Source organism: Ailuropoda melanoleuca, chromosome 16 (genome assembly GCF_002007445.2).
Source record: "Ailuropoda melanoleuca isolate Jingjing chromosome 16, ASM200744v2, whole genome shotgun sequence".
Taxonomy (NCBI): Eukaryota; Metazoa; Chordata; class Mammalia; order Carnivora; family Ursidae; genus Ailuropoda; species Ailuropoda melanoleuca.
Window position 1 is genome coordinate 89,850,640 of NC_048233.1, and position 22,509 is coordinate 89,873,148.

Consider the following 22,509-nt stretch of genomic DNA (forward strand, 5'->3'; position numbering starts at 1 on the left):
CCCGGCCCCCCTGCCCTGCCTCCTGGGCCCGCCTCCACTCACTGCCCCCCCCACCTCTTCCAGGGAGGGGTGCGGAGTCTCTGCAGGCGGGCCCTGTGGTTCTCCCCCGTGCTTGCCTGGCCTGGCCACACCCACGTTCCCACGTCCCACGTCATCTGTTTTCATCTTTGCTCAAGAATTTCAGTGTTTCAATGGGCAAAGAAAAGTTTCACATCGGAGACATTATTTCAAATTTACAGAAAAGTTTCAAGAGTAAGAATAAGACGAAGAAGGGGAGCGTGGGAGGCCCAGTCGGCGAAGCATCTGCCTTCTGCTCAGGTCATGGTCCCAGGTCCCGGGATCGAGTCCAGCATCAGGGTCCCTGCTCACCGCGGGGAGCCTGCTTCTCCCTCTGCCTGCCGCACCCTCTGCTTGTGCTCACACTCTCTGTCTGACAACTAAATAAAATATTTTTAGAAAGAAGAAGAATGCAGAGAAGACCAGCACATCACCTCCCCGACTCACCCGGCTGCCTTCCCGTCTGCTCTTGCTCCTCGGCGCCCGAGGTCCGCGTGGCCTGCTGCCTGGAGACCAGGCGTAGGTGTCCTGCCCGCCCACGGCGCAGACCTGGGTGCAGTCCGTTCAGCACAAAACCCCACTTCCGTTGCACCTGCCGCACCATGTCCTTGTCACCAGCTTTCTCACTTAGGTCACTGCTCCCCCAGCTCAGCGCTCAGCCCCTCCTCCCCGAGGCCCTGTGTGCAGGATGCTGTTGGGGACCAAGGCCTGGGCACTGGGGTGCTCCTTGCCTCTCAGCCTCATGGACGGCAGACAGGGAAGGGCTGTGGGCACAAACCCGCCCCACACAGGGGCACCTTTGCCCACCTGCACACAGGCCAACCTCGCCCACCCAGGCCCTCCTGTCCTTGACCTCCAGCACTTCCATTCCAGGCAGCTCACCCTTCCCGGCCACAGCCCAGCTCAGGTCCCCCCGGGGCTTCCTGGGGCTGCGAGTCCACCCTGACCTCCAGCGTCTCCCACGGGGCAGGCTGTGTCGCTTGCACCTTTGCTGCCCTCCTCCGCCCTTCGGGGGCCCTTCCTGGACAGCGTATGGCTCGGACCTCCAGGAGCAGCGTTCTCCTCCCCTCCCCTGCCTGCCCATCATCGGGGCATCCCCTGGCCCTCACTTCTGAGGATGCACAGACCCCCATCTCCAGGCCAGACCCCTGCATCCAGCAAACCCACAGCCAAGAGCCGGCCCCTCCACCTACTCTGAACCCCTCCCTGGAGAGCAGTCCCCAGCCTGTCCCCTCAGCACAGGCCTGGCCATCCCACCTGCCGTGTCCGCCAAGTCCAGGGGCTCTGCCTCTTATGTATATCCCCATTGGCCCCTGCCCTCCCTCCCAGGAGGTGGTCGTGGTTCCTACACCCTCTCCCACTCCAGCCCCTGTTCTCCACCCCCTGGAGATCTTTCTACAGTCCAGAGCCCTCCCCACGTGCTAGGTGCTGGGCCACACGCTTGGCAGAAATCCCGCCCAAGGCCATGTGTCTGCAGGCCCTTCTGCCCTGGGCACCAGCACAGCCGGGGGGGGGGTGGCGGGGAGGCACAGAGGGCCAGTGCAGAGCCAGTCTTGACATTTGCTTGTTGGTCTGGTTTGCCGTGTCCTCCCTGCCTCATTCACTCACTCACGTGGTCATTAGAGAGTGTAACAAACACCCGCAGATCCAATTCCCAGTCCAAGACTTCCAACATTCCCCCAAACCGACAGGGATCGCGGGGCTTCCCTTCTATCTGTCCTGGCTCGGACCTCCGCCCGGGGCATCGTTACCCAGAACTTTGTTTTCACATTTCCTTGACTTTAAAAAAAACTCATTTCACCACAGAGTGAGTCTTCCCAAACCCAGGTACCTGAGTCTTGTGGGACCTGGGTCCCCAGTGTCCCTGCCTCCCTCTCCTGGCAGGCACGGCCCCTGGGCGGCTGCCCGGGTCACTCTGTCGGTCGGTGGTGGGGCACTGCCTCTGTTGTCTCTCCAGCCACCAAAACCCGCTCCTTGAATCCCCACGCTCGGCTCTGCATGGATGCTCAGAACACACTGGGGTCCTCTCCACCCCGCCTACGGGCGCATGGGCCCCGGGGTCGACTAGACTGGGCCTCAAGCTGCAGGCTCTGCAAGGAGGGCCTTCAGGGAGCCCCTCGAAGGAGGGCCCGATTCCTGGGCTGCTGTGGGGCCCGGCAGCAGAGCTCAGGCAAGGCCACAGGGCAGGCTGACGTGGTCTCTCGAGGTGGCCCAAGGACGAGGGCATACCCTTCCCATGTCCAGCCGCTGCGATGTCCAGAGGGCAAGGGCACAGCGGGCAGCCTGGCCTCCCTGGGCACCCCTCCAAAGATCTGAGTGCAAGGACCTTGGCGGGTCACCGTGTCATTCCCCACAGAGGAGGAGGGACAGAGGTGGCCTTGCTGTGACAGTCCTTGTCAGGGCCCGTCTGGGACATCGTCCCTTCATGTGTGAGGAGGGCCACGGCCTTGGGGAAGAGCAGAAGGCAATGTAAGCCCTCCCCCTGGGCCTGCTGTGGGGCCAGGGTGGCCTGTCTTTGGTCCCCAGGCGGAAGTATGGACCCCAGCTTGGTGTGTCCCTGCTCTGTGGGCACAAGCCACCCTGAGAGCCGTCTGACCGCGGACTGGGCCGTGTGCCCCGGGGGAGGAATGGGGGCTGCCCATGTTTCATGGGGAGGGCATGCCTGCGTGGCCCCTGGGCAGGAATCACGCTGTGTGGATAGGGTCTCTGGGCCAGGCAGGTCCCCTTGGGATGACCGTGCAGGGCGCAAATGCCCTATCTTAGCTCTGGTGCAGGGGGGACTCAGGCCAGCTGCCTCCAGGCCCACGGGTCAGGCGTGTCCAGGGCAAGCCCTGGGGAACACCCGGGGGTGACCACACCGCACAGCCCCCAGGGTGCAGACTGGGTGGATTCCAGCCCGGCAAGCACCCCACCCCCAGCTCTGCCCGCTGTGCGCGCTGTCCGAGGGCCGTCCCCAGCTTCCCCGGCCTGTGGCAGTTTGCGGGGTGCCCGGAAGCAGTCTGCGGTCAGTGAGGCTGGGAAGGATCAGACCAGACGAGTCATGGGGATGGAATCCTTTATTGACCACTGAGGCGAGCCGTGTCCTCTCTCACTCTGGGGGGGGGGGCACCAGGCTGGGCGTGAGGTGGTGGGAGGCCTAGGACTCGGTCTCGAACATCTTCTTCCTACCCTCCATGCCAGACTTCTCCTCGATGTTCTTCCGCCAGTCGCCCACGTCGCGCAGGTCCCGTTCCTGGGGACGGGGGGCGCAGAGCTTAGGAAGAGGCCGCAGACCACCCCTAGCCTCAGTTTCCCCCTCTAGAGGCAGGAGCTGGCTGCTGGTGCCGGGCGGCCCTGCGAGGCGGACGGGACCACGGCCCACCTTCTCTGTGTCCTCCTTCTTGACCTGCTTCAGGTTGGCCCGGAGGTCCATGCACACCTTGTGCTTGGAGCCCAGCAGCGCCTTGAGCATGGCGTCGGCCGACATGCGCACCCTTCTCAGCGGGGGTCTCTTGAACTTGCCTCTCAGGTCGAACAGCTTCTGGTTCATGTCCTCCAGCTGCGAGGCGGGGGCGCGTGCTGGGTGGGGGCCGGCTGTGGCCGGGCCCCCCCGCCGGCTCGGAGCGCCCCTCGCCGCACCCCTGGTCCCACCCCTCGCCCTCTCACCTCCTTGGTGCTCTTCTGGACCCTCACTTCCATGTCATACTTCTCTTCCTCGGCCGCGTCGATCTTGGCGTGCAGCTGTTTGCAGAGCTCCTGGGGGTGGGGGCAAGAGGTGGGGGGTGGGCAGCGGTCCGCCTGCCCTCCACCTGCCCTGACCACCTTCTTGACCAACGGGGACGTGAGGCAGCGGGCAGGAGCATGGGCGTGGGGAGGGCACCTGCACTTCAGACATGGAGCCAGGCAGGTGCAGCGGGGGGCAGTGCTCCGACAGGTAGTTCTGCTTCTCCGACTCACGGCGACTCCTATCCTTCTCCAGCTCCGTGGCGGCGATCTGGAGCATGACACTCTGCGGGGGCGGGGCCGGGCCAGTGAGGGGTGGTGGGCGCGCAGCCCCGCACACACCCCAGGATGGCCATCTCGGGGGCAGCACCTACCTTCAGGTGTTGTCTCCGGGCCGTGATGGCCCTGTTGCGTTTCTGCGGGGTTGGGGGGAGCAAGCAGAGTCAGGGCTCATCTGGGTCCCCGGGGACCCCCACATCCCTCCATGTTCACCCACCCAGGCCAGTGGCCCTGCCTGGGGGGCAGCTGGACCTGGGGGCTCCTGAGGCCCTGCTGGGGGGCCGGGCCCAGGACACCTGTGCCCAGCTGGCAGGTGAGGTGTGAAGGCTCAGGGACGTGGGGAAGGGGCCGTGCCTCAGGGGCAGTGGGAGGAGCGGGGGATCCCGGCAGGGCCTCAGGAGGTGGGGGGAGCAGTCGGAAAGAAGAAGCGGTTCTGGTGACCTGCCCACAGCCCCACTTCCCCATCCCCGTGGGGCTTGGAGGCGACTTCCTGTTTCAGCAGTGTCTCTCGGTGTCTGGGTGGGGCACTGTCACAGGGGAGGGCTGGCCAGCTTCCCTTGAGCTCCGACCTCTGACCTATCCCAAGTAGGGGGTCCCGTCCCCTCTGTGTTTCATGCCCCCAGGCCCCCTCCCACCCCAAGCAGGTACTCACCTCCTCACTGTCCCGGGGGGGGGCAGGTGGGGTAGTGGGGAGAGAAGAGAGAGGTTAGGGACATGGATGGGGCAGTGTGATGGGGGTGGGTGGGGGCGGGAGGTGGCGAGCAGGCTGGGGAGCTGCAGAGACCCCCACCCTGGTGGGGGAGGGTGGGAGTGTCAGGGGCCTGGGCTGGGGGCTCCACTTACTCCCCCATCCTGAAGTCCTGGGCTTAGAGCCTGCGGGAGAGAAAAGGCCTGGGCATGAGGGCCATGGTCCTCGTTCCGCCATGACACCAGCCGCCCAGGTTGGGGGGGCAGCCCTCACACCAACCCTGCCCCCTGTTGACCTGCCCCCAGCTCCGACCTCCTTGGAGCTCCTTGGAGGCACTGTCTTGAGATTCCCAGGGTGAGAAGAGGAGAAAGTGTTCCTGAAATGTCCCGGGCGGGGCCTGGGTTGCTGCAGCTGTCCCTGGGGGGGGGGGGACGGGCCAGCACAGGTGGCCACCAGAGCCATCCAGCTATTTTTAGTTCTGTTCCTTCGGCTTCGGGCCCAAGTGCATGCAAGAAACAGCTCCCCACCTCAGCCTGGGGTCCCTTGGCCCGTCAAATCTCCTCCTTGTGTCCCACCCAGAAGTGAGGCCCTGTGATCAGGGGGCTGTCTATGACCCCTGCCCGCCAGCCGCCTCCCAATTTCTCTCTGTCTGGCTCCCAGCTCCATGGAAGCCCCCCAGAGAGGGCTGCTGGAGGCGGCCCCCAGCCCCCAGGACCCCCACCCTGGGACCTCGTCCTGCAAGCTAGCTCGAGAAGTGCCCGTCCTCGGCCTGAGCTGGCCAGGCTGGCCTCACCTAGCGTCTGGGCAGCAGCGCTGGGAGCGAGGTCAGGCCGGCAGCGGCAAGTTGGGCTGGTGGGCCCAGGGGGAGGGGTATAAATGGCCTCCCCCAGGCTGGGCCCCTGCTCAGAAAGGGCATGGAGCCCTCCTCAGACCAATGGGGGCACAGGGGCCTCTCCACCTGCCCAGGCCGCCTGGCCCGGCCCAGCCGCATGTTGTCGTCCAGTCCAAGAAGTCTTGGTGTGGAGGGGGGGGGATGCCGAGGTTGGGTTGCTCTATTTAGAGCTCAGTGACAAGTTCGAGAAGCCTCCCTTGTTCTTGCAAGGAGCCTCCGGTCAGCTGTACGTGGCTTTGTTGGGCCACCGCAGGGCACAGCCTCAGGGTCAGCTGAGGGGTCACTCCCGTCCTAAGCCAGGGTCCACACCTCGGTTTCCCCTCTGCTTCCCCAAGGGGGCCGGCTTCCTGGGGTGGAGCAGCTCCCCTGAAGCTCATCGCGGCCTTTGAGCTGGGCCAGGTGTCCCAGGCATAAGCCGGCCGCGTCCCTTCTTCCTCCAGGCTGGCTCCAGCTCGGGGGCAAGGCCTGGATCCCCAAATGTGGCCCACGGCAATGGCCCGGGCCCTCTGAGTGGGGGCTCCCCCCTCACTGGATCCTGTCCTCTGGGAGCAGGAGGGAGGGCGCCTGGACGTGCAGCGGGCCGGAACGCCCTGCCCTGGGGTGGTTCCTGGCTCACTCAGAACTCGTCCTTCAACCCAAGGATGGCGGCACCACCCGCCTGGGAACCTCTCCCTGACCCGAGGGGCCTGGGGCCCTCCTGGCTGCCTGGGCAGGCCCACACTGCTGCCCTTCTCACCCTGGCCCGGGCCTGCGCCCCCCGCCCGGGCCCCCACCCCGCAGAGACATCCGGAGGACCATGACTTGGCACCCTCTGAGCTGGGGGTGCGTGGCCCCAGCCCTGCCGGCCTCACGGGCCGTGGGGAGGGTCAGGGGGAGCTAAAGCCGTCCAGATGTGTGGGGATTAGAGCCGCATTCCTGGCCAGGGCTGAGCCCCCAAGGCCCCGGTTGGCTTCCGAAGACATCTACTGCCCCCTGCCGTCTCGAAGGGGACGTCCCACCGCAGCCGCCGTTGGAAAATGTACGGGGGGCTAAAGCGGCCCCTTGGGTTGGGGTCCTTTCCTTCCACTGTCACCACCCCCCAAATGCCTCCTGATGACCCCATGTCCCCATGGGGCCGGCAGCAGCCTCCCTCCCTGACCCTGCAGCCTCACGGACGGGGAGGATCGCCTACCTCTCCACACCGTCGCTGTTGGGCCTGGAGGGGACCCCTTCACCCCTGAGGGGCCAGCCACCGGCCAGAGGCCTCAGGGCCCTGCGGAGCCTGGAGAGAGTCCTCTCCCCGCAGCAGGGATGGGGGAGCCCCTGACCCCACCATGTCCCCGCGGGCTCAGGAAAGCCACAGTAAGAGGAGGCATTTACTGCCTCGATGCCCCAGGGCAGCCTGAACAGCAGCCACACCTCTGTCCTGGGAGCCGGAGGCACAGGGATGCTTTCCCCGGCCAGGCAAGGGCATGTGCAGGCGGCTTCAGGGCCAGAGCTCGGTCCACCTCCCCGGCAGGCCGCAGGTGGTGCCACTGGGCAACAGGCCTCCGGGCATGGGCCAGCATGTCTGCCCAGTGCTGCAGGGGCTGACCAGAGGCCCGGGTGCCGAGCAGCACCTTGCCCACGGGCTCAGCCCGAAACTGTGGGCCCTGGGCCCAGCCAGCACCAGATCCACGTTCTGGGCGGAGACAGGCGGAAGTGCATGGGGGAAGAGAAAGACAGAGGTTGGTTTGGCCCCAGGGGTGGTCCCGCCCACCCCTTCCTCCAGGCAGCCTACCTGGATCTGGCTGAAGGGCACGAGGAAGGTGAAGGCCTCGTTGAAGTAGGGAAAGCTGTGCCCTTCCGACTGGACGTCTTTCTCTTCCTCCACTTTCTCTGGTTCAGCATGAGCTGGACCTGCACGTGGGGGTCTGGGCAGGTGAAAGGGATCAGAGGTGTCCCAGGTCTGAGGGCCGAGCACAGGGCCATGCAGAGGGGCAGGTACGGCTCTCACCTGCCAGGCCCAGGCTCAGGCTTCGCGCCTGCAGCACGACCACGGTCAGCCGGCCCGAGCCGGGGACGTACTGCAGCGAGAAACACAGCTCTCCCGCCAGCTCGGCCTGCGGGCAGTGAGAGGGCCCTCAGCCTCCCCTGCGACACCCAGAGCAGGGCCAGGCTGGAGCCCGGCAGTCCGCGGCCTCACCTCCATGGCGCCCGGCGGGCCCAGCTGGTACCACTGTTCCAGGACATGCTGCAGGTCGACGGCGCCCAGCGGCAGGTGGAGCTCGGCCAATGGCTCGTGGGCAGAGAATCGTTTGAAGCCCAGCACGCACACCTGCAGGGAGGTCCGAGGCAGCGCTCCCTGCGGCACCTGCGGGCAAGGGTGTGAGCTGGGCACCCGCACCTGGCCTAGGCCCCCGGCCCACCCAGCCCAGACGCACGTGGAAGCAGCAGGTCTCCTGGAACGTGGGGCAGAGCATGCCGCAGTGCACCTTCGTCTCGTGCCTGCACCCCGCCTGGGTGGAGAGGCTGATGCGGGCGTAGGGGTCCGCCGTGCCGCCCGGGCCACAGGCTCTCAGGTCCACGGCCTGCTTGAGGCCCACCTTGATCTGGGAGTCAGGGCTGGCTCAGCCCCAGGCCCTCCCTGGTCAGCCCCGCACCCAGGGCCTGCCCAGCACCCATCCCCTCCCTGAACCCGCAGACCTTCTGGGCCTGCAAAGGGGGCCCCACAACTCCTGCCTTCCAAAGTCATACTCCAGGGAGAGCTGCAGGCGCCCCCAGTGCTGGGCCCCCCAGGGCCGTGTCTGAGTTATCCACGTCCGGTTGCCCCTGGGGTAGGTAGGGAAAGGTGATAGGTGCTGCTGGGACGCCCGGGCGGCCACACAAGGGCTCACGTCCTCAGCTCAGCTCTGCGAGACGGGGCTGACCTGACGCGTCTCCCCCAAGCACATCTGGAGCACCGCTGCCTTCCTCAAGAACGCCTGTGGCTCCCGTGACCCGTGGACCAAGCTCTGTGGCCGGCATGCAGGGCCTCCAGGCCTGAGTCCCATCTGCCTCCCTTGTCTACTGCCTCCCTCTCACCTTTGCTCCTCACTTCCCTGCCAGGAGGGCCCTCCCTGCCTCTGCTCCAGGCCAACCAGACCAGCGTGGGGGGCCGACACTGGGCATGAGCTGCCCTCTGGGACAGTCCAGCCCGGAGCTGGGCCCCGGGGAGCGCTGCTGCCCGCTCCTCACCAGGTGGGTGCTGGTGGTGGTCCCTTGAGGACCGCCCAGGCCCACAGCCTCCCTGTCCCTGGGCTTCCTCCTGCGGCCACGGTGACGGCGGAGGCAGCAGCAGAGAGTACAGAGGAGACAGGAAACCGTGAGCACGCCAGCAGCCACAGCGATAGTGACGATGGCCCAGCGGGGCCCTGGGGGTGGGCGCAGAGACGGAGGTGAGATGCCTCTGTGGACAGCAGCTGCCCCCATCGGGCCCGCCGTCCCCACGCCCCTCCCAGGGTCCCACGACTCACAGGGGATCCTGGCGATGAGGTCCGGAATGAGCCCGGGTACAGCTGTGGTGCCCGCCGGGGCCGGGGCGCTGTGGGGCTCCGGGGGGTGCCCCATCTCCCCTCCCTGCTGGCTGGGAGCAGACAGCTGGGATGGCCTGCTCGCCTCTGGGACTGACCCCTCCATCCCCGGCCCACTGCCCCACCTGCCCAGCAGCAGCGGGCCCAGGGTCTGCCTGGGCAAGGAGGCCACCTGGGGTGGCCAGGGGCAAGGGCTCTGAGTGGAGCCAAGGGGAGGGAGGCACTGGGCTCTGGCCAAAGTGCCGGCTTGCCTGCCACAGGCCCAGCCTCCTGGCCACCTCCCCAGCCCCCAGCCCCAGCCAAGCAGGCCAGGCCTCCTCGTACGCAGCCTCCTCTTCCAGGAAGCCCCCTCCTTCCGGGCCTCTCTCCCCTGGGCTCTGGACCCCGCCTGGGGGCTGTTGTCGGGGTCCCAACTCATCCCTGGCCCTGACCTCAGGCCTTCCCTGGTTTGTCCGTCACACAGGTGGAGCCCTGTTCACACACGTGGGCCAGCCTGGGAGCGACCTGGGACCGTGGAGATGGGGGCTCTGCCGGGGTCATGGGGGCACGCAGGGGGAGGAGTGGGGGTCGGCTGCTGGGGGGAGCTTGTCCAAGCAAGCCTGGGCCGAGGATGCGTTCCCGGCATGGGCGCCGTGCCAGCAGCGCCTGGGGAGCAGGGCGAGGTGGGGGCAGGCAGGGACAGGGTGAAGCTGGGAGCGGCCCGAACATTCCTTGCAGACTGACTCAGCAGCCGCTGCCCAGACCTGCCCACCTGCGGACCTGCCACCCTTCTTGCTGGTGGGAGGGAAGGTGGGCCTGGCGCAGCCTACCTGTCTGGGGCCGGGGGCGGGAGCACACCTGGCCAGCCCCGGCTGGCTGCTCCCACCCACATCAGGGACTGGGGATTTGGAGCGGAGGGCCGGATGCCACAGTGGGGCACGCTGGCACCCCAGACCCACGGGCACTCCCGCGGCTCAGCTCCTCCTGGCCTTCCCTCCTCTGGGGAGCACTGGCACCCAGAGTCACGGCTCCTCCAGCCAGGGGCTCCTCCCCTTCCTCCACAGAAGCCTGCCACCCCTCGACCCAGGGGCTTGGGCCAGGCCACTCCCTCCAGGAATTACCAGGCAGCGGGGCGGGGTCCCCTCCCTTCTGCACCCCGCACTGGGAGAGACAGAAAGGAGACCCAGCCTGATTCCACAGATGACACCCACGTGCACAGCCCCGATGCTTCTCCCCAGCAGGCTGCGCAGAGGCCTCCCCGCTCCCAGAACCATCCTGACCCTTCAGAGTTCCGTGGGGGAGTTTCCGCTCAGGGAGTGCCCAGGCCCCAGTGTCCCGCCTCCCGGGCCGGCTGTGTCACCATCAAGGGGCTGAGTGTGCGCTGTCCCTGTGGGGCCTTGTGCAGATGAGACGGTGACAGCTGGGAGAGGAGAAGAGGGCCAGGGAGCCGCAGCAACAAGAAGGGATGAGGAGGTGGGCCCCCACCCGGGAGGAAAGCACTCAGAGGGAAGGGCCCCGGGCCTGGCAGAACGCCCACCTTTGCTGTCTTGAAATTCCAACGATTTTGAACCGAAGGCCGCATGCTTTCTGCGTGGGCCCTGCAAATTACGGAGCCGATTCTGGGGGGTTCCCTTTGGGTGAGCCACTGCCGTGGAGCGCGGGTGCTCAGGGGAGCCCACAGGCCTCCAGGCCCTCTGTCTGCAGAAGGACGCTCCAGGCCTGCTCCGGCTCCGGCTCCGGCTGGTGGAGGGCCCCGGGGGCAGCGGACGGCCTGAGGGCTCCTGGGGGTCCTGCAGGGTCCCTGGAGCCGGACTCCGGAGGCCGAACCCAGAGCCTCCAGCTCCCCCATGGAACCGAGAGTCAACCTTGAGTCTCTGGAAAGCTGGAGCCCGTGTGGCTGCTGGAATTAAAGTCGATCATTGAAGACTTTCTATAGTTGAGAATTCCAGGTGCAATGTCAGCACGGAACCTGTGTGTGTGTGCGCGTGCAAGTGTGCGTGTGTGTGTGTGCCTGTGCGTGCATGTGCCCCCCAGCGGGGGACAGGGCCAGGCATGGATTCGCGGGGGTTTGGGGCTGCAGACCTGGCAGGGTTCCGGGCCATCCAAGAGAAGGTAGACCCCGAGACCCCAGGACGTGTCTGGAGGCTGGCCCCGGAGGGACCCAGGATGCTGGGGATGCCAGCCACAAGCGCTGCGGGGCCCCCAGGCCTGGGGGAAGGCACAGGGTCCCTCAGGACCTCCAGGTACCCACGGTGGTGCAGGTGCAGGCAGACACGCAGGCACCAGGTGGCGCCACCAGGTGGCGCCACCAGCCCCACTGGACCCAGCCCTCAGTCCGGCCGCTGGAAAGCACACTGGAGAACCCCAGGCAGACAGGTAGCCCTGGGCAACTCTCCAGGCCCTGGGACACTCCCGCAGCCCTTCAGGCCTGGGGCTGCCTCCAGGGCTGCCTTCCAGCCCACAGCTTCCTGGGTCCACCCCTGCTCCGTCTGGGGTGGCCTAGCGGGGAAATCCCTCTCTAGTGTTAAGGCTTTTTTTCCCAGGAAAGGGAGCCGGGCGTCCTTCCTAAGTGGACTCTCTGTCCCAGGCACCTGCCGTGGGACGCTCCCTCCTGCCACCGTGCAGACGCACCTCGTGACTCCTGTGGGGACAGCACGGCCTCCGGGCCACCTCCCTGCACGCACGGGGCTTTGCTCCCGCTGGTCTGGCTCAAGCTGTCCTTCCATCCCATCCCCATCCTACTCACCGTTTAAGGCCTGCCTGAGCCTCACCTCCTCCAGGAAGCCCTTTCCCTCACTCCCCAGCCTCCGACCTGACTTTCCTGGCAGTTTGTGTTGGACCCACCCTGCCTCGCCCACTCAGGAACCCCGGCTCTCCGTGGTGGAGGAGGGGCTGTTGTCAGCGTGGGCCCAGCACCCTGAGAGCCAAGCCGACCAAGCCCGTCCATCATCAGTCTGACTGGAACTGTTTGAACTAGGGGAGCAGCTTTCTGCGGGCCCTCCTCAGGAGAGCAAGGCTCCCGACACGCCGGGGGTGGCAGCCCCCCAGGTGTGACATGTTCTCACCTCTGCCTGCACTTCCTGCGGCTGGCCTGGCCTCCAGGCCTTTCTCTACCCCAGGCACGCCAGGACCGTGCTGGGAGCCGTGGCTGGGCCTCCGGGGAATGAGAAGGGCGTCTTGGTGGGGGAGGGGGTGTGAGAGGCAGGGCTTCGGGGAGCCCCACCTCGGAGCCGGAACTGCTGGCCCTCAGGAACCAGGGAACTCCCTTGGGAGGGGGGTCCGCCCCGAGACCCAGGTGCCAGGCGTCCAGGCGTCCAGGTGCGGGGCCACCCCGAGGGGTCCCTCCGGGGACACTGGGGTCTCTTCATCCTCCCAGGGGCGTTGTAAGAGGGGGCGACGGCCTATTTGGACTGAACATTGGGAGGGGCCGTGGGAGGGAGGTCAGGCTGGACTTGGTCTGAGAAGTGTCTACACCCAAGGGGGGGGGGCGCTGAGTCATGAGGACGTCTGGGTTTGGAGGAGCCTAGCTTTCGGGTGCTGCTGGAACCGGGTGCAGGGCCGGCTGGGCGGCGCGGTCACCAGGCAACTCTCTGAGCCTGCCTGCTCCTGCCAATGCTTGGGCTTCCAGAGCCCAGAGAACCTTCTGGAGGTCACTTCATCCATGCCTCTGCCTCCGGCTGGGGCGGCCCGGTCCCCAGAGGTCTCGGTTCCGGCAGGCCAGCAGGCCGGAAGTGCTCACCCGCCTCCCCCCTGCGCCTCCTGCTCCAGCAGACACAGCGGGGCCCGTGAGCTCAGCTGCCGCGCGGAGCTCTGGCCAGTTCATCTGGTCCAGTCACTCCGGCCCCGGTCCCTCCCTGGGCCCAGCCACGAGCGGCCCTCCCAGGCCAGGCTGTCTCTCTGAACCCATTCCTGCTGCAGCCGGACTCGGGGCTGGTTAATGCTTAACAGGACAGCCCGGTGACACCGGGGCGGCCGCCCGGGCTGGTCGGCAGGACTTCCGGGAGGCTGCTGCGGGGACACAGCAGGTGGGAGGCAGGCGAGCAGGTCGCGCACGGCTCTGGGGACACGTCCCCCTGTACGGGGCTCGGCTCTTTGTCCGAGTCCTACCCAGTGAGGAGGATCTGGAGGAAGGGCGAACAGCGCGGGGACCAGGGGCAGCCGGCTCCCGTGCTCTGGGGGGAAGACGCAGCACCGGCCGCACGTGCTGTGAGGTCCTGGAGTGCAGCGAGCACATGGCCCCCCGCGTGCGGCTCTCCCCAGCCCCACTGTAGGGGCTTTGTGCCTTTCCCAGGATACGGGCGCCTCCATGGCGAGACGGGCGTCTGAGGTTCCAGGGCAGGAAGGGGAAAACCAAACAGAGCTGGCAGCCCCCGGCCAGCCCTGCGGCCCCCGAGACGGCGGCTTGGCAGCCAGCAGCCGCATGGAGGCCCTGGCGGGGCTCCTGGACGGGGGTGCTTCCTTTGAGGTTGCCTGGGGAATGTTTGAGGTTGGAACTCATGGCAAATGCTGGCTCGGGGTAGCCGGGAGCTGTTGGCATGGAACCGCGAGACGTGCCAGGACAGCACGTGTGCACCCTGCCCGCGCTGACCCCGGCGGCCGCCCCCCCACTCCTCCGGGCCCCGGGGTGCTCGCCTGGCCGCGGCCCCGGGCAGCATGGGGTGCCCTGTGCCCGTTTGCTGGCTGTCGGCCTGCGTGTGCCCCAGTGCTGAGATTCTGGCTATCTGCGCCCTCTTCATCGGGGGTGCCCATACCCCATCATCTGAGCCTCTGGGAACCTGCACCCCCCGGTGCCCCATGCCTCTGAACACCGACGCTGAGGTGCTAGCTCACAGAGCTTCGCTCCCTTCTTCCGGAAGTCTCTGTGAGCCTGGATTTCTGGGGGACGTGGACCCCACTCTGTGGAGTGTCTGGGTGATTTACGCCCCATTCACCCGGAAGTTGGCAGGTACCTTCCTCATCGTGGGATGGCATGTGCAGCTTGGAATCCATTGACCAAAGCCCCCATGTCAGAAAACTGGGACTCTCTGTGACCCAGGCATCGGGGCCCTCCTGCGACTGCTCGCACCCCTCTCCACGAACTGCCCCTCCCAAAGGCTTCTGAGACCATGCAGCCTGGTTCCTCCACAGCTCTGGGAGGGCCCTCTTCACCTGCTCTCAGGGTCTCTGTTCATCGGGGGGCACCCCCACCGTCGGGGTGAATACCTGGGGACATGCCTGGCCACCTGAGCATCTGGCGGCCTTCTTCCCCCACAGCCGAGGTCTTGGGCATCAGGACTGTCCGTTCTGTGGTCACCAGGTGCCTGGACAGCCTGCACCCACTTGTCAGCCCCTTGGGCGCCTGGATCCCTCACTGACACATCTCCCGTAGGCTGGAGCGCCGGGCCAGGCCTGGTGGCCTCGTTCCTGTGGTTTGGACGCCCCGTGCTCCAACCACCCCTTGCCTGTGTGTGTCACCTTGTCTCTGGCCACGTGCACTATTCATCTGCATGCCGGGCCATCTGCCTGCCCTGCAGCCCAGGTGTCTGGGACGCCCATCCTAGGCCTCCCACAAGCTAGGCCCCACCCCAGACAGGCCTGGGGTCCTGAACCCCCTCTGCCCGAATATGGAGTCCTGTCCCCATTACACTGAGTGTCTGCGTTCTGGAGCCCATTAGTCTGAGAGCCTGGGTCCCATACCCCATATGTTGGTGTATGTGGGACCTGTACCCCGATACCCTGAGTGGGTCCTGAACCCCCTCAGTTGGAGCATCTGGCTTCCTGTGCCCCCACTCCCCCCGGCTGAAACGCTGAGCTGTCCACCCCATACGCCTTACCATCTACGGCCTGGTGGCCGGCCATCCGTTCTTGTGGATTCTGTTCTTGAGGCTTTGGGGCCTGGACCCCGTTCCCTGGAGCACGGGGCGACTTCTCTGCCCTCCCAGCCCCCTCCGCCTTTCTGAGCTGGATGGCGTGCGCCCAGTCCGGCTGGGAGACTGCAGACCTGGAACCCCACCAGTCCCGCATCTGGCTGTCTCGGACCCCAGACAAGTCACACTTGGCTTACGGAAGGCGGCCGCCTCCTGCCCCTCCGGCAGGGGGTCTGGCTGCCCCATCTGGGTCACTGGGACACAGTGCAGCGGGGGCCCTGCACCCGAGCTCTGTGTGGCTCTGGGTAACTGCCCGTGTCTGCTGCCCACTCACCCGCACAGATGGGGACCTGGCACCTGCCACCCTGAATTCCTGGATCCCACCACCCGCCTCTGCATATGGGTCTGGCCCCCCGTTCCCCAATCCTCCCAATCTGGCTGCACCGTTCACCTGAAGGCTCGGGCCCCAGGGACCCACCGCCCTGAGTCTCTGAGTGTCCGGCAGCCCGTACCCCACTCTTCCAAATGTCTCAGCGATGCGACTTTGACCATCAACCTGACGGTGTTCTGCCCCCCATTTCCAGGGCCTCGGGGCTGTCCTCCCCCAGTTGCTGAGCACTGGGGCACTGGCTCCCACGCCCTCTTCTCTGACTGCTGGACCCCAACGTCATCAGGGTCTCAGGCGGCCTAGTCTCCCACCACCTGCCTCTCACACAGGACCACATCCTGGCTCTCAGGCCCCATCTTTGGACTTCTGGTGCCTGTTCGTGGGGGTCTGGCCTGCAGGAGCCATTCAGGCCCATCCCAGCGTCTCCGTGCTGAGCTCCTGCACAGCTCCAGGCCGGCTGTTCCTTGCTGTCTAAACATCTGGAGGCTCTGTGCCCCTTCATTGGGGGTCTGAAGCCACCACACTTCCTGAACGTCTGAGGGGTGTGACCTCCACCGGTGCAAGAGTCTGGGTCCTGGCCCCCCAACCGTGCACAGCCGATACCCGTGCCCCACGGATCCAGGAATTGAGACCGGCCCTTTGACCATGGATACCTTGATATCCATCACGGGGACATCTGGGTCTGCAGCTTGCACCCCACTCCTGGGTGCCCGAATCCCGTGCACTCAGGACTCTGGGTTTTAGGGTGCTCTGTTCCCCTTTCACCGGGGATTTTAGCAGCATGTACCCTCAGCGACCTACACCCCACACCTCACGTAGGCCCATGTCCCCGGGTCTCGGGCCCCACCAGCCAGTTCCAAGTTCCACCGCGTCTTTGGACGCCCGCGGCCCATTCATGGGTGTCCAGCCTGTGTGAGCCCATTCATCTTGTCCCAGCGCCTCTGTGCCCTATTCATGCGTGGCTCTGGGCAAGCTGCACCCCGTCCGCCCACGTCTCAAAGACAGTCTGTGCTTTGTCGTGCCCGTTCCAGGAACAGCTGAGGCGCGGCCAGCAGGCACATTCCGGGGTTTGGCCGAAGGCCAATGCAAACCCTGGTATTGCTGGCACTGGCCGCCAGCGGGGCAGGGGCGGGGGATGGCCGTGGGGAGGGGGAGTGGGGACCCTCGGTTTGGGAGCACGCGATCAAAGCCTTCCGTACACGGTGCATGTCCCGGACAGGCTGCCAGCAGGAGTGGCTGTGCGCACGTTCCAGACCCCTCCACCGAGCCCTCCATTTCCTGCTGGGAAGGGTGGGGGCAACCCGGCTGCAAGGATTGTCCCCCTCAGCTCGGAGCAGGGTCCTGGGGTCCCAGGCCAGGGGTGGGGGCAGAGGCTGCTTGGAGGGGTACCATCCCTGGAGGCTGCAGACCCCTGGCCACTAGGTCGGCCATCTCTGCACCTGGGGGCCGTGGGGCCTACGGGAAGATGGGCCCCTCACTCCGGCACCCCCTCCCCATCTGGCTCTTTTTGGAGCTGGCCTCGCTCTGCTTCCATTGTCTCTCTGCTTGTGTCAGGAGTAGGAAGGGAGTGTGCATGTGACCTCTTCTTGCCCAGGGGGTTCCCCACTTCCCTGGGGTCCCCCCTATGAGCCAGGACCCAGATGCACCCCCTAGGGCCCCTGTGCATGAGAGGCCTGGTCTGGGACATGCAGGCTACCAGGGTGTCAGCGAGGGGAGCACACACAGGCCTGTGTCCTCTGGGTGTGAGCCGGGTCTATCCAGCCTTTCTTGTTCGGGCTCCCGGGGTGGGGCAGGCTGCCTTGTGGTCTCTGGGGTGTCTCTGGGTGGACCCCTGTCTCAGGACCCCGCAGGTCCAGGCTGGAGCATCCCGGCTCTTCCAGGCCTTGCTGTGCTTGCCTACCTCCCTCAGTCTCTGTGGGCCCCCAGCCCTGCCTCATCCCACTCCCTCGGAGCTCAAAGACTAGCCACCGACTCTGTTCCCACCACACCACTGCCCCCAGCCTCCCCCTGGGGTGTGGCAGGCCCCCCCGGGTTTCTGGCCAGATGCACAGAACCCCATTCTCAAGCATGTTTGGGGAGGTGGCAGGGGGACCTCAGGCCATGGGACCCAAGCCTGGGGAGCTCTGTGCGCCGTGGGCCCTGGGAGGGCTTGTGCACAGGCCTACAGCAGGTGTACCCCTCCCCGGGCCACCTCCCGGGCTCCTGGGCTGCTGGGACACCCCCGTCAGGTGAGGACAGTGAGCAGGGCACACCGAGCCTGCAGTGGCTGACACATCTCACAGCTCGTGGAGACTCCGCAGTGTGGACCGTGGGCCAGGGTTGTGAAGCCTCGTAACAGAGACTCAGGGAGCAAGTCAGGGCGCCCACAGGCTGCTGCTCCCACCCTCGTCCCCGTGCAGCCGCGCTCCAGGCCTAGAGCCTCTGCCTCCCCCGAGCCTGCAGCTCTCCCCGCCCCAGCCCTCGCTCGGGTTTGGGGTGTCCATGAGGCACGTCAGGGGCTCCCTGGCCTCCCTCCCAGCATGCAGCTGGCATTCTGCGGGTGATTGTGGGGAGTGGTGGTTGGCCTGGGACCCTCCCCACAGGTCCCCCCCTTGGACCTCTCCCTGCCCCACAGCCACCACCCCTGAAGAATGCAGGCCCCCTCCGTGCGCCCTGGCCCAGGAGGTCGGGCTGGGGCCTAGGTGGCGGGGTGGCCGGGGCAGGGCCAGATCAGCCAGGTTCCAAGCTCCCCCTGCTGTCCGCTGTCCGCTCCTGGAGGCGGCCTGACCTCCCACTCCCGCCCGACCCTGTGCTCCCTCCCTGCCCGCCCAGCCTGGCTCCGCCTGCTGCCCAGCCCTGGCCCGGCCGCCCTGGCAGGCGTGTGGGCGCCCCCTTCCGTACACACGCCTCTCGCTGGGCCCCTTCAGCACAGGCCGCAGCCTGACCCTCTTCCCAGGACCCGTCCGGAGACCCCAAGCCTCCAAAACTCTCCGTCCTGGGGCCCCTCCCCACAGAGGTGCCATTTGGGGACCCTTTCCTGGCTCACAGGCCCCCCCTGGGGGGCTAGTCTGAGCAGTAGCCTCTGACCGGAGGCCTGCCCAAGCAGCTTTTCAGCCTGGGACCCCTCCTGCCCCCCGACAGGCTCAGGGCCTGGCTGGCTGGGACCCCAGGAGAGCTGGGTCATCATGGAAAGAGGTTTGATCTCCTGATCTCAGGCCTTCTCTCCAGCCCCCCAGCCAGAGGGCCACCTTACATCCTAGACATGGAGGCATCACGGCCAGGGATGGAGCTCTGGGCGGCTGGGAGGGAAGGAGAAAGGAGCCCAGGAGGCACGGGGATGCTACCCAGTATCCAGACCCTGGGACAGGCTGGGACAGGGTTCCCATCAGCTCACAGATGGAGGAACGTCTCCTGGGGGTGCAGGTGGGGTCACGAGGTGGTGAAGGGCCTAGGCAGAGGAGCCGTGAGGATGGTGGTGGGGCAGCGAGGTTGGGGAGCCCACGGGGACAATGGGAAGAGGCTCCGGCCCACCGGACGGTGCAGAGGGGCCTCCCCTCCCTCGGTTACGAGGGGTCACCATGCGGCCAGCCGGGGGCCGTGGAGCCTGCAGGTTGCTCCCGGAAACACAGGGACTACGGCGCACACGCGCACGTGCTCTCTCAAGGGGAGCTGATGCCCCGGAGGCCGCCCCCGCACAGCTCGTGCCTCTGCCCTGCACTGCCCCAGACGCACACACCCGCTCGGGGCGGCAGGAGTCCTGACCCCACAGAGGCTACCAGCTCTGGCCCTCCGCACTGCCCAGCTGCACCTTCGCACACAGACGCCCGTGGGCACTGCTCCCGTGGCGAGCAAGTGGCTCTCTCTCAGGCACTGGCCAGGCTGCCCGGGCTTCTCCGGCTGTCTCCGCCCCTGCTGCGAACTGCTGGACCACAGCCCTGGGCCCCAAACAGCTCACGTGGGGTCTCACGTGGCCAGCACCCAGCCCAGAACCAGCCTCGTCCCACGGGTTGGGGGAGAGGCCCCCTCTGCCCAGCCCCCCTCTGCCCTAGGCAGCCTCCAACCTCACCTTTCTCTGACCCTCCAGCACCTTGCCCTCCAGCCACATCTGCAGGCTGAGAGCCCACCCTGGCCCGGGCCGTGTTCCTCGCTCTATGCCAGCCTCCCAGCCCAGCCCCTGGCCTCCAGCAGCCCCTTGGGCCTCTCCCTCCTCTGACCCGGACCCGGCCAGGGGCAAGAGACAGCTATGCGGACCCTGACCTTGGGAAAAGGAACTCCCCGGGTCCGAGCAGGTCTACCCCATTGACTCCTAGAGCTGGGGCTCAGGGACGCTGGGCCCAGACCCCCGCTGAGGAAGATCAAGGAACAGACTGCCCGTGGGCAGGGCACCTCGGGAGAGGCCTGGCCTGCGCTGGGTGGGGCCCAAAGCCCTGGTGGGAAAGGAGATGGGAGGCAGAGGGTGGGGGCCGCAGGCTCAGCACAGAGGCCGCGGCGCAAACCCAGCGGGCTGCATCTGGCCATGGGAGCCCTGGGGCTCCACCAGCACGGCCCCTTCCTCGCAGGAGCCCGACAGGTGCCCGGCTACCCTCCCCATTTACCCCACTGCTGGCTTTGCACGGAGATGGTCCAGGATGTGCTCAACACAAGCAGGCCGAGGGCTGGTTCCTGCTGAGGCTGCAAGTTTGGGAGGCCGTATGACCCAGGACAGGGACCCCGGAGGGCTGGGGCCTAGCCTGGAGGGGCTGACCTCAGAACCCATCGACTGTGCCACCCTCCATTCACTTCTCCCGTCCGTCCCCCCATGTCTGACTCCCTGCAGCCCTGACCCAGGCTCGTGAGGGCCTAACTCCTGAGGCCAGAGAAGTTTTCGAGACCTGAGACCCCAAGGACGGGCCAGGATGGATGTGCCTGAGGCCAGCTCGGGGGTGGGGTGTGGGAGTTTGTGCCCAAGGACCCTGCTGGCCTCGGGATCCCAAGGAAAGGGGCCACTGCCAAGCAATTCTCCCAGGAGCCTTCGCCATGTGGAATGGGGGCTCCTGAAGCCATTTCCCCCTGACTTTGCTGGGTGAAGAAGCAGGTCCTCACCTGCCGAAGCGACCAGACGCGGGGGCACGCTCCGGCCAGCCCAGCCACAGGACCACCACAAACCTGCAGAGCTCCGAGACCCCTGGACGTCTCTCTACCCTGCAGAAGGAGGTGCGGGCCTGAAGGCTAGGCAGGGGGTTTGGGAACACCACTGACCAGCCTGAGACGCTGGCCGGCTCAGCAAGAGAGAAGGCAGGAGAACTACGAAGCACGCATCCTTGCAGGGGACACCGTGGGATGGGGCATGGGAGCTGGCGCCACCCACCACAGCAGCTCTGCCTGCAGGTCGGGCTCTAACCCGAGCTGGGCCGGGGCCGTGCGCCTAAGGGGATCCGGGTGGGACACAACAAGGTCCCACAAGCGTCCAGGCCAGTCCCCAGAAGAACAGAGGATGCCAGAGGCCAGAGCACTGGTGGCCGGGCCCGCCTCTGACCCTAGCACCAGGCAGAGCAGCACCCGCCCGGGGCCCGCAGCGCAGTGAGGGAGGGGTAGAGGCCAACTGCCCCCATGGCCGGGGTGTGTGCAGCGAGCTCCAGGACCCTGGGGGCATCCCTGGGAATGGGAACAGTGCCCCTCGGGGCCATATGGAGGGAAGGGTCCCTGAGACACATGCTGGCCCCGCTCCCAGACACCCTGCGCGGGCCTGGCCCCCATGCGATCCTTGCACCCCTGGGGCCCTCGAACGGGATGGGCCCGACTCCCCCCAAAGGCCCAGGCCCTCCCTCCCCGCGCCTGCCTGTTCGGACCCCGCGTTGCAGCTGGAGAATCTCGCACGCAGACCAGAGCACCGGCAACGTTAGGACCCTCACCCAGATTCAGCCACAGTCATGTAGCGGCCGGTCTGGTCCCAGCTATGCCCCTCGGCTCACTGTCCAGGTGACTTTCAGGCAAGCCCCTGACACAGCACTCTGCCCACAGACCCTCGCTGTCCATCGTCGCCCCTGGAGAGTGCACAGTGACCCTCCCACGCCATCACATTTTCCCGCGTGCCCCCTGAACGGGTTTGGGGTGGCTTCTTCACGTCTAGACCCCCACAGAACTCTCATGGGCACTGCTGCTCGGGCTCCGAGGCCCCCCATTTGATCAGTGAGTTCCCCCTATAATTCTTGCCATTAATATGTTGAAGGAACAAGCTCATAGGTCTATGGAGTTTCCAACATCCCAGACTTCACGGATGTTTTTCCACACTCTGTATTTCTTGTTAGACCTGATTGGTTTGAGGTCAAGTTTTCGGCAAGACTGCTTCAGAGGTGGAAGGTGCTTGAGGGCTGGTGTGTCCCCTCCTGTGACACAGAGGCAAGTGTGTTCCCCTCCACTGTCAGGGGGCGGGATATGGCCAGCTAGGGCCACCTGCCATCACGTTCCCCATTGTGGGTTCTCATGGTTTTACCAGCTGCTGCCTTTCCGGACCAGGAGTCAGCAAGCCATAGCAGCCATAGGCCAAATCCTGCTCACCACTGTTTTTGTAAATAAAGTTTTATTGGAACGTGGCCCCCCACATTTGTTCACATGCCATCTGTGGCTTCTTTCGTGGCACAATGACAGCAGGGGTCTGGCTCCTAAGATCCCTCCCCACCCACCACGGCCCCACTGCCCAGATTTCCTGCCCTAATTCCCAGAAGCATAAATACAAAAAAAAAAAAAATCACTCCCGTGTTTGTGTTAAAAAGGATTTTGCAGACGTAATTAGGCTGCCCATCAGTTTGACTTAAAAAGAGAGATTCCCCAGGTGAATTCAGGCTAATCACATGAGGCCTTTAAAGGCGGAGGGTTGTTCCTCAGCTGGTGTCAGAAGAGGACGTCAGAGCAGTTTCGCGGTGAGAGACCTGACATGGCGGCAGTGGGGGGGGCGCTTCCCCAAGGCTGAGAGACGCCCCCACTCACAGCCAGCTGGCAAATGGTGCCCTCAGTCCCAGGCCTACATGGGGCCGACTGGGCTCTGAGTGGGGTTGTCCCCCGAGCCTGTGGGGAGGAGCCCACCTTGCCACCCCCCTACGAGGCCCTAAAGCAGAGAGCCCGGCAGAACCTTCAGGACGGGGCTGAAGCTCCCTCGCTATGCGGGCTGAGCCAGCGGGGCCTGTGGCACC

The 22,509-nt window shown here is 66.1% G+C and overlaps 2 protein-coding genes across 3 annotated transcripts; both read right to left on the bottom strand.

The window, feature by feature from the left end:
* Nucleotides 1–3,095: 3,095 nt before the first annotated feature.
* TNNI2 (troponin I2, fast skeletal type) lies at nucleotides 3,096–5,598 on the bottom strand. 2 transcript variants are annotated; one of them, XM_011226084.3, is made up of 8 exons: nucleotides 5,520–5,598; nucleotides 4,882–4,911; nucleotides 4,691–4,697; nucleotides 4,134–4,175; nucleotides 3,917–4,045; nucleotides 3,703–3,792; nucleotides 3,419–3,595; nucleotides 3,096–3,289 (listed from the first exon to the last, which is right to left on the bottom strand). In XM_011226084.3, exons 2-8 carry the CDS (start codon nucleotides 4,887–4,889, stop codon nucleotides 3,194–3,196), a joined length of 549 nt encoding a protein of 182 aa, XP_011224386.1. In that variant the 5' UTR covers nucleotides 4,890–4,911; nucleotides 5,520–5,598; the 3' UTR covers nucleotides 3,096–3,193. The 2 variants fall into 2 exon arrangements, with proteins under 2 accessions (XP_011224386.1, XP_034501750.1); XM_034645859.1 differs by lacking the exons at nucleotides 4,691–4,697; nucleotides 4,882–4,911; nucleotides 5,520–5,598 and adding an exon at nucleotides 4,393–4,518.
* Nucleotides 5,599–5,720: 122 nt separating this feature from the next.
* On the bottom strand, nucleotides 5,721–10,721 carry SYT8 (synaptotagmin 8). Its single transcript, XM_034645860.1, is given in 11 exon segments — nucleotides 5,721–7,260; nucleotides 7,263–7,278; nucleotides 7,378–7,430; nucleotides 7,433–7,510; nucleotides 7,594–7,699; nucleotides 7,783–7,950; nucleotides 8,021–8,201; nucleotides 8,310–8,387; nucleotides 8,389–8,408; nucleotides 8,814–8,989; nucleotides 9,092–10,721. Coding segments are annotated over 11 exon segments (1,638 nt in total). The 5' UTR covers nucleotides 9,567–10,721; the 3' UTR covers nucleotides 5,721–6,973.
* Nucleotides 10,722–22,509: the final 11,788 nt, after the last annotated feature.

Excerpts from the sequence above, each read along its gene's own strand:
- TNNI2 (XM_034645859.1), bottom strand. The coding sequence starts at position 4,503 with ATGGGGAAGTGGGGCTGTGGGCAGGTCACCAGAACCGCTTCTTCTTTC. Across the intron at positions 4,176-4,392 it reads CTCCTCCCACTGCCCCTGAG|AAACGCAACAGGGCCATCAC; the intron begins GCACGGCCCCTT and ends CCAACCCCGCAG. Across the intron at positions 3,793-3,916 it reads GCTCCATGTCTGAAGTGCAG|GAGCTCTGCAAACAGCTGCA; the intron begins GTGCCCTCCCCA and ends CCCCACCCCCAG.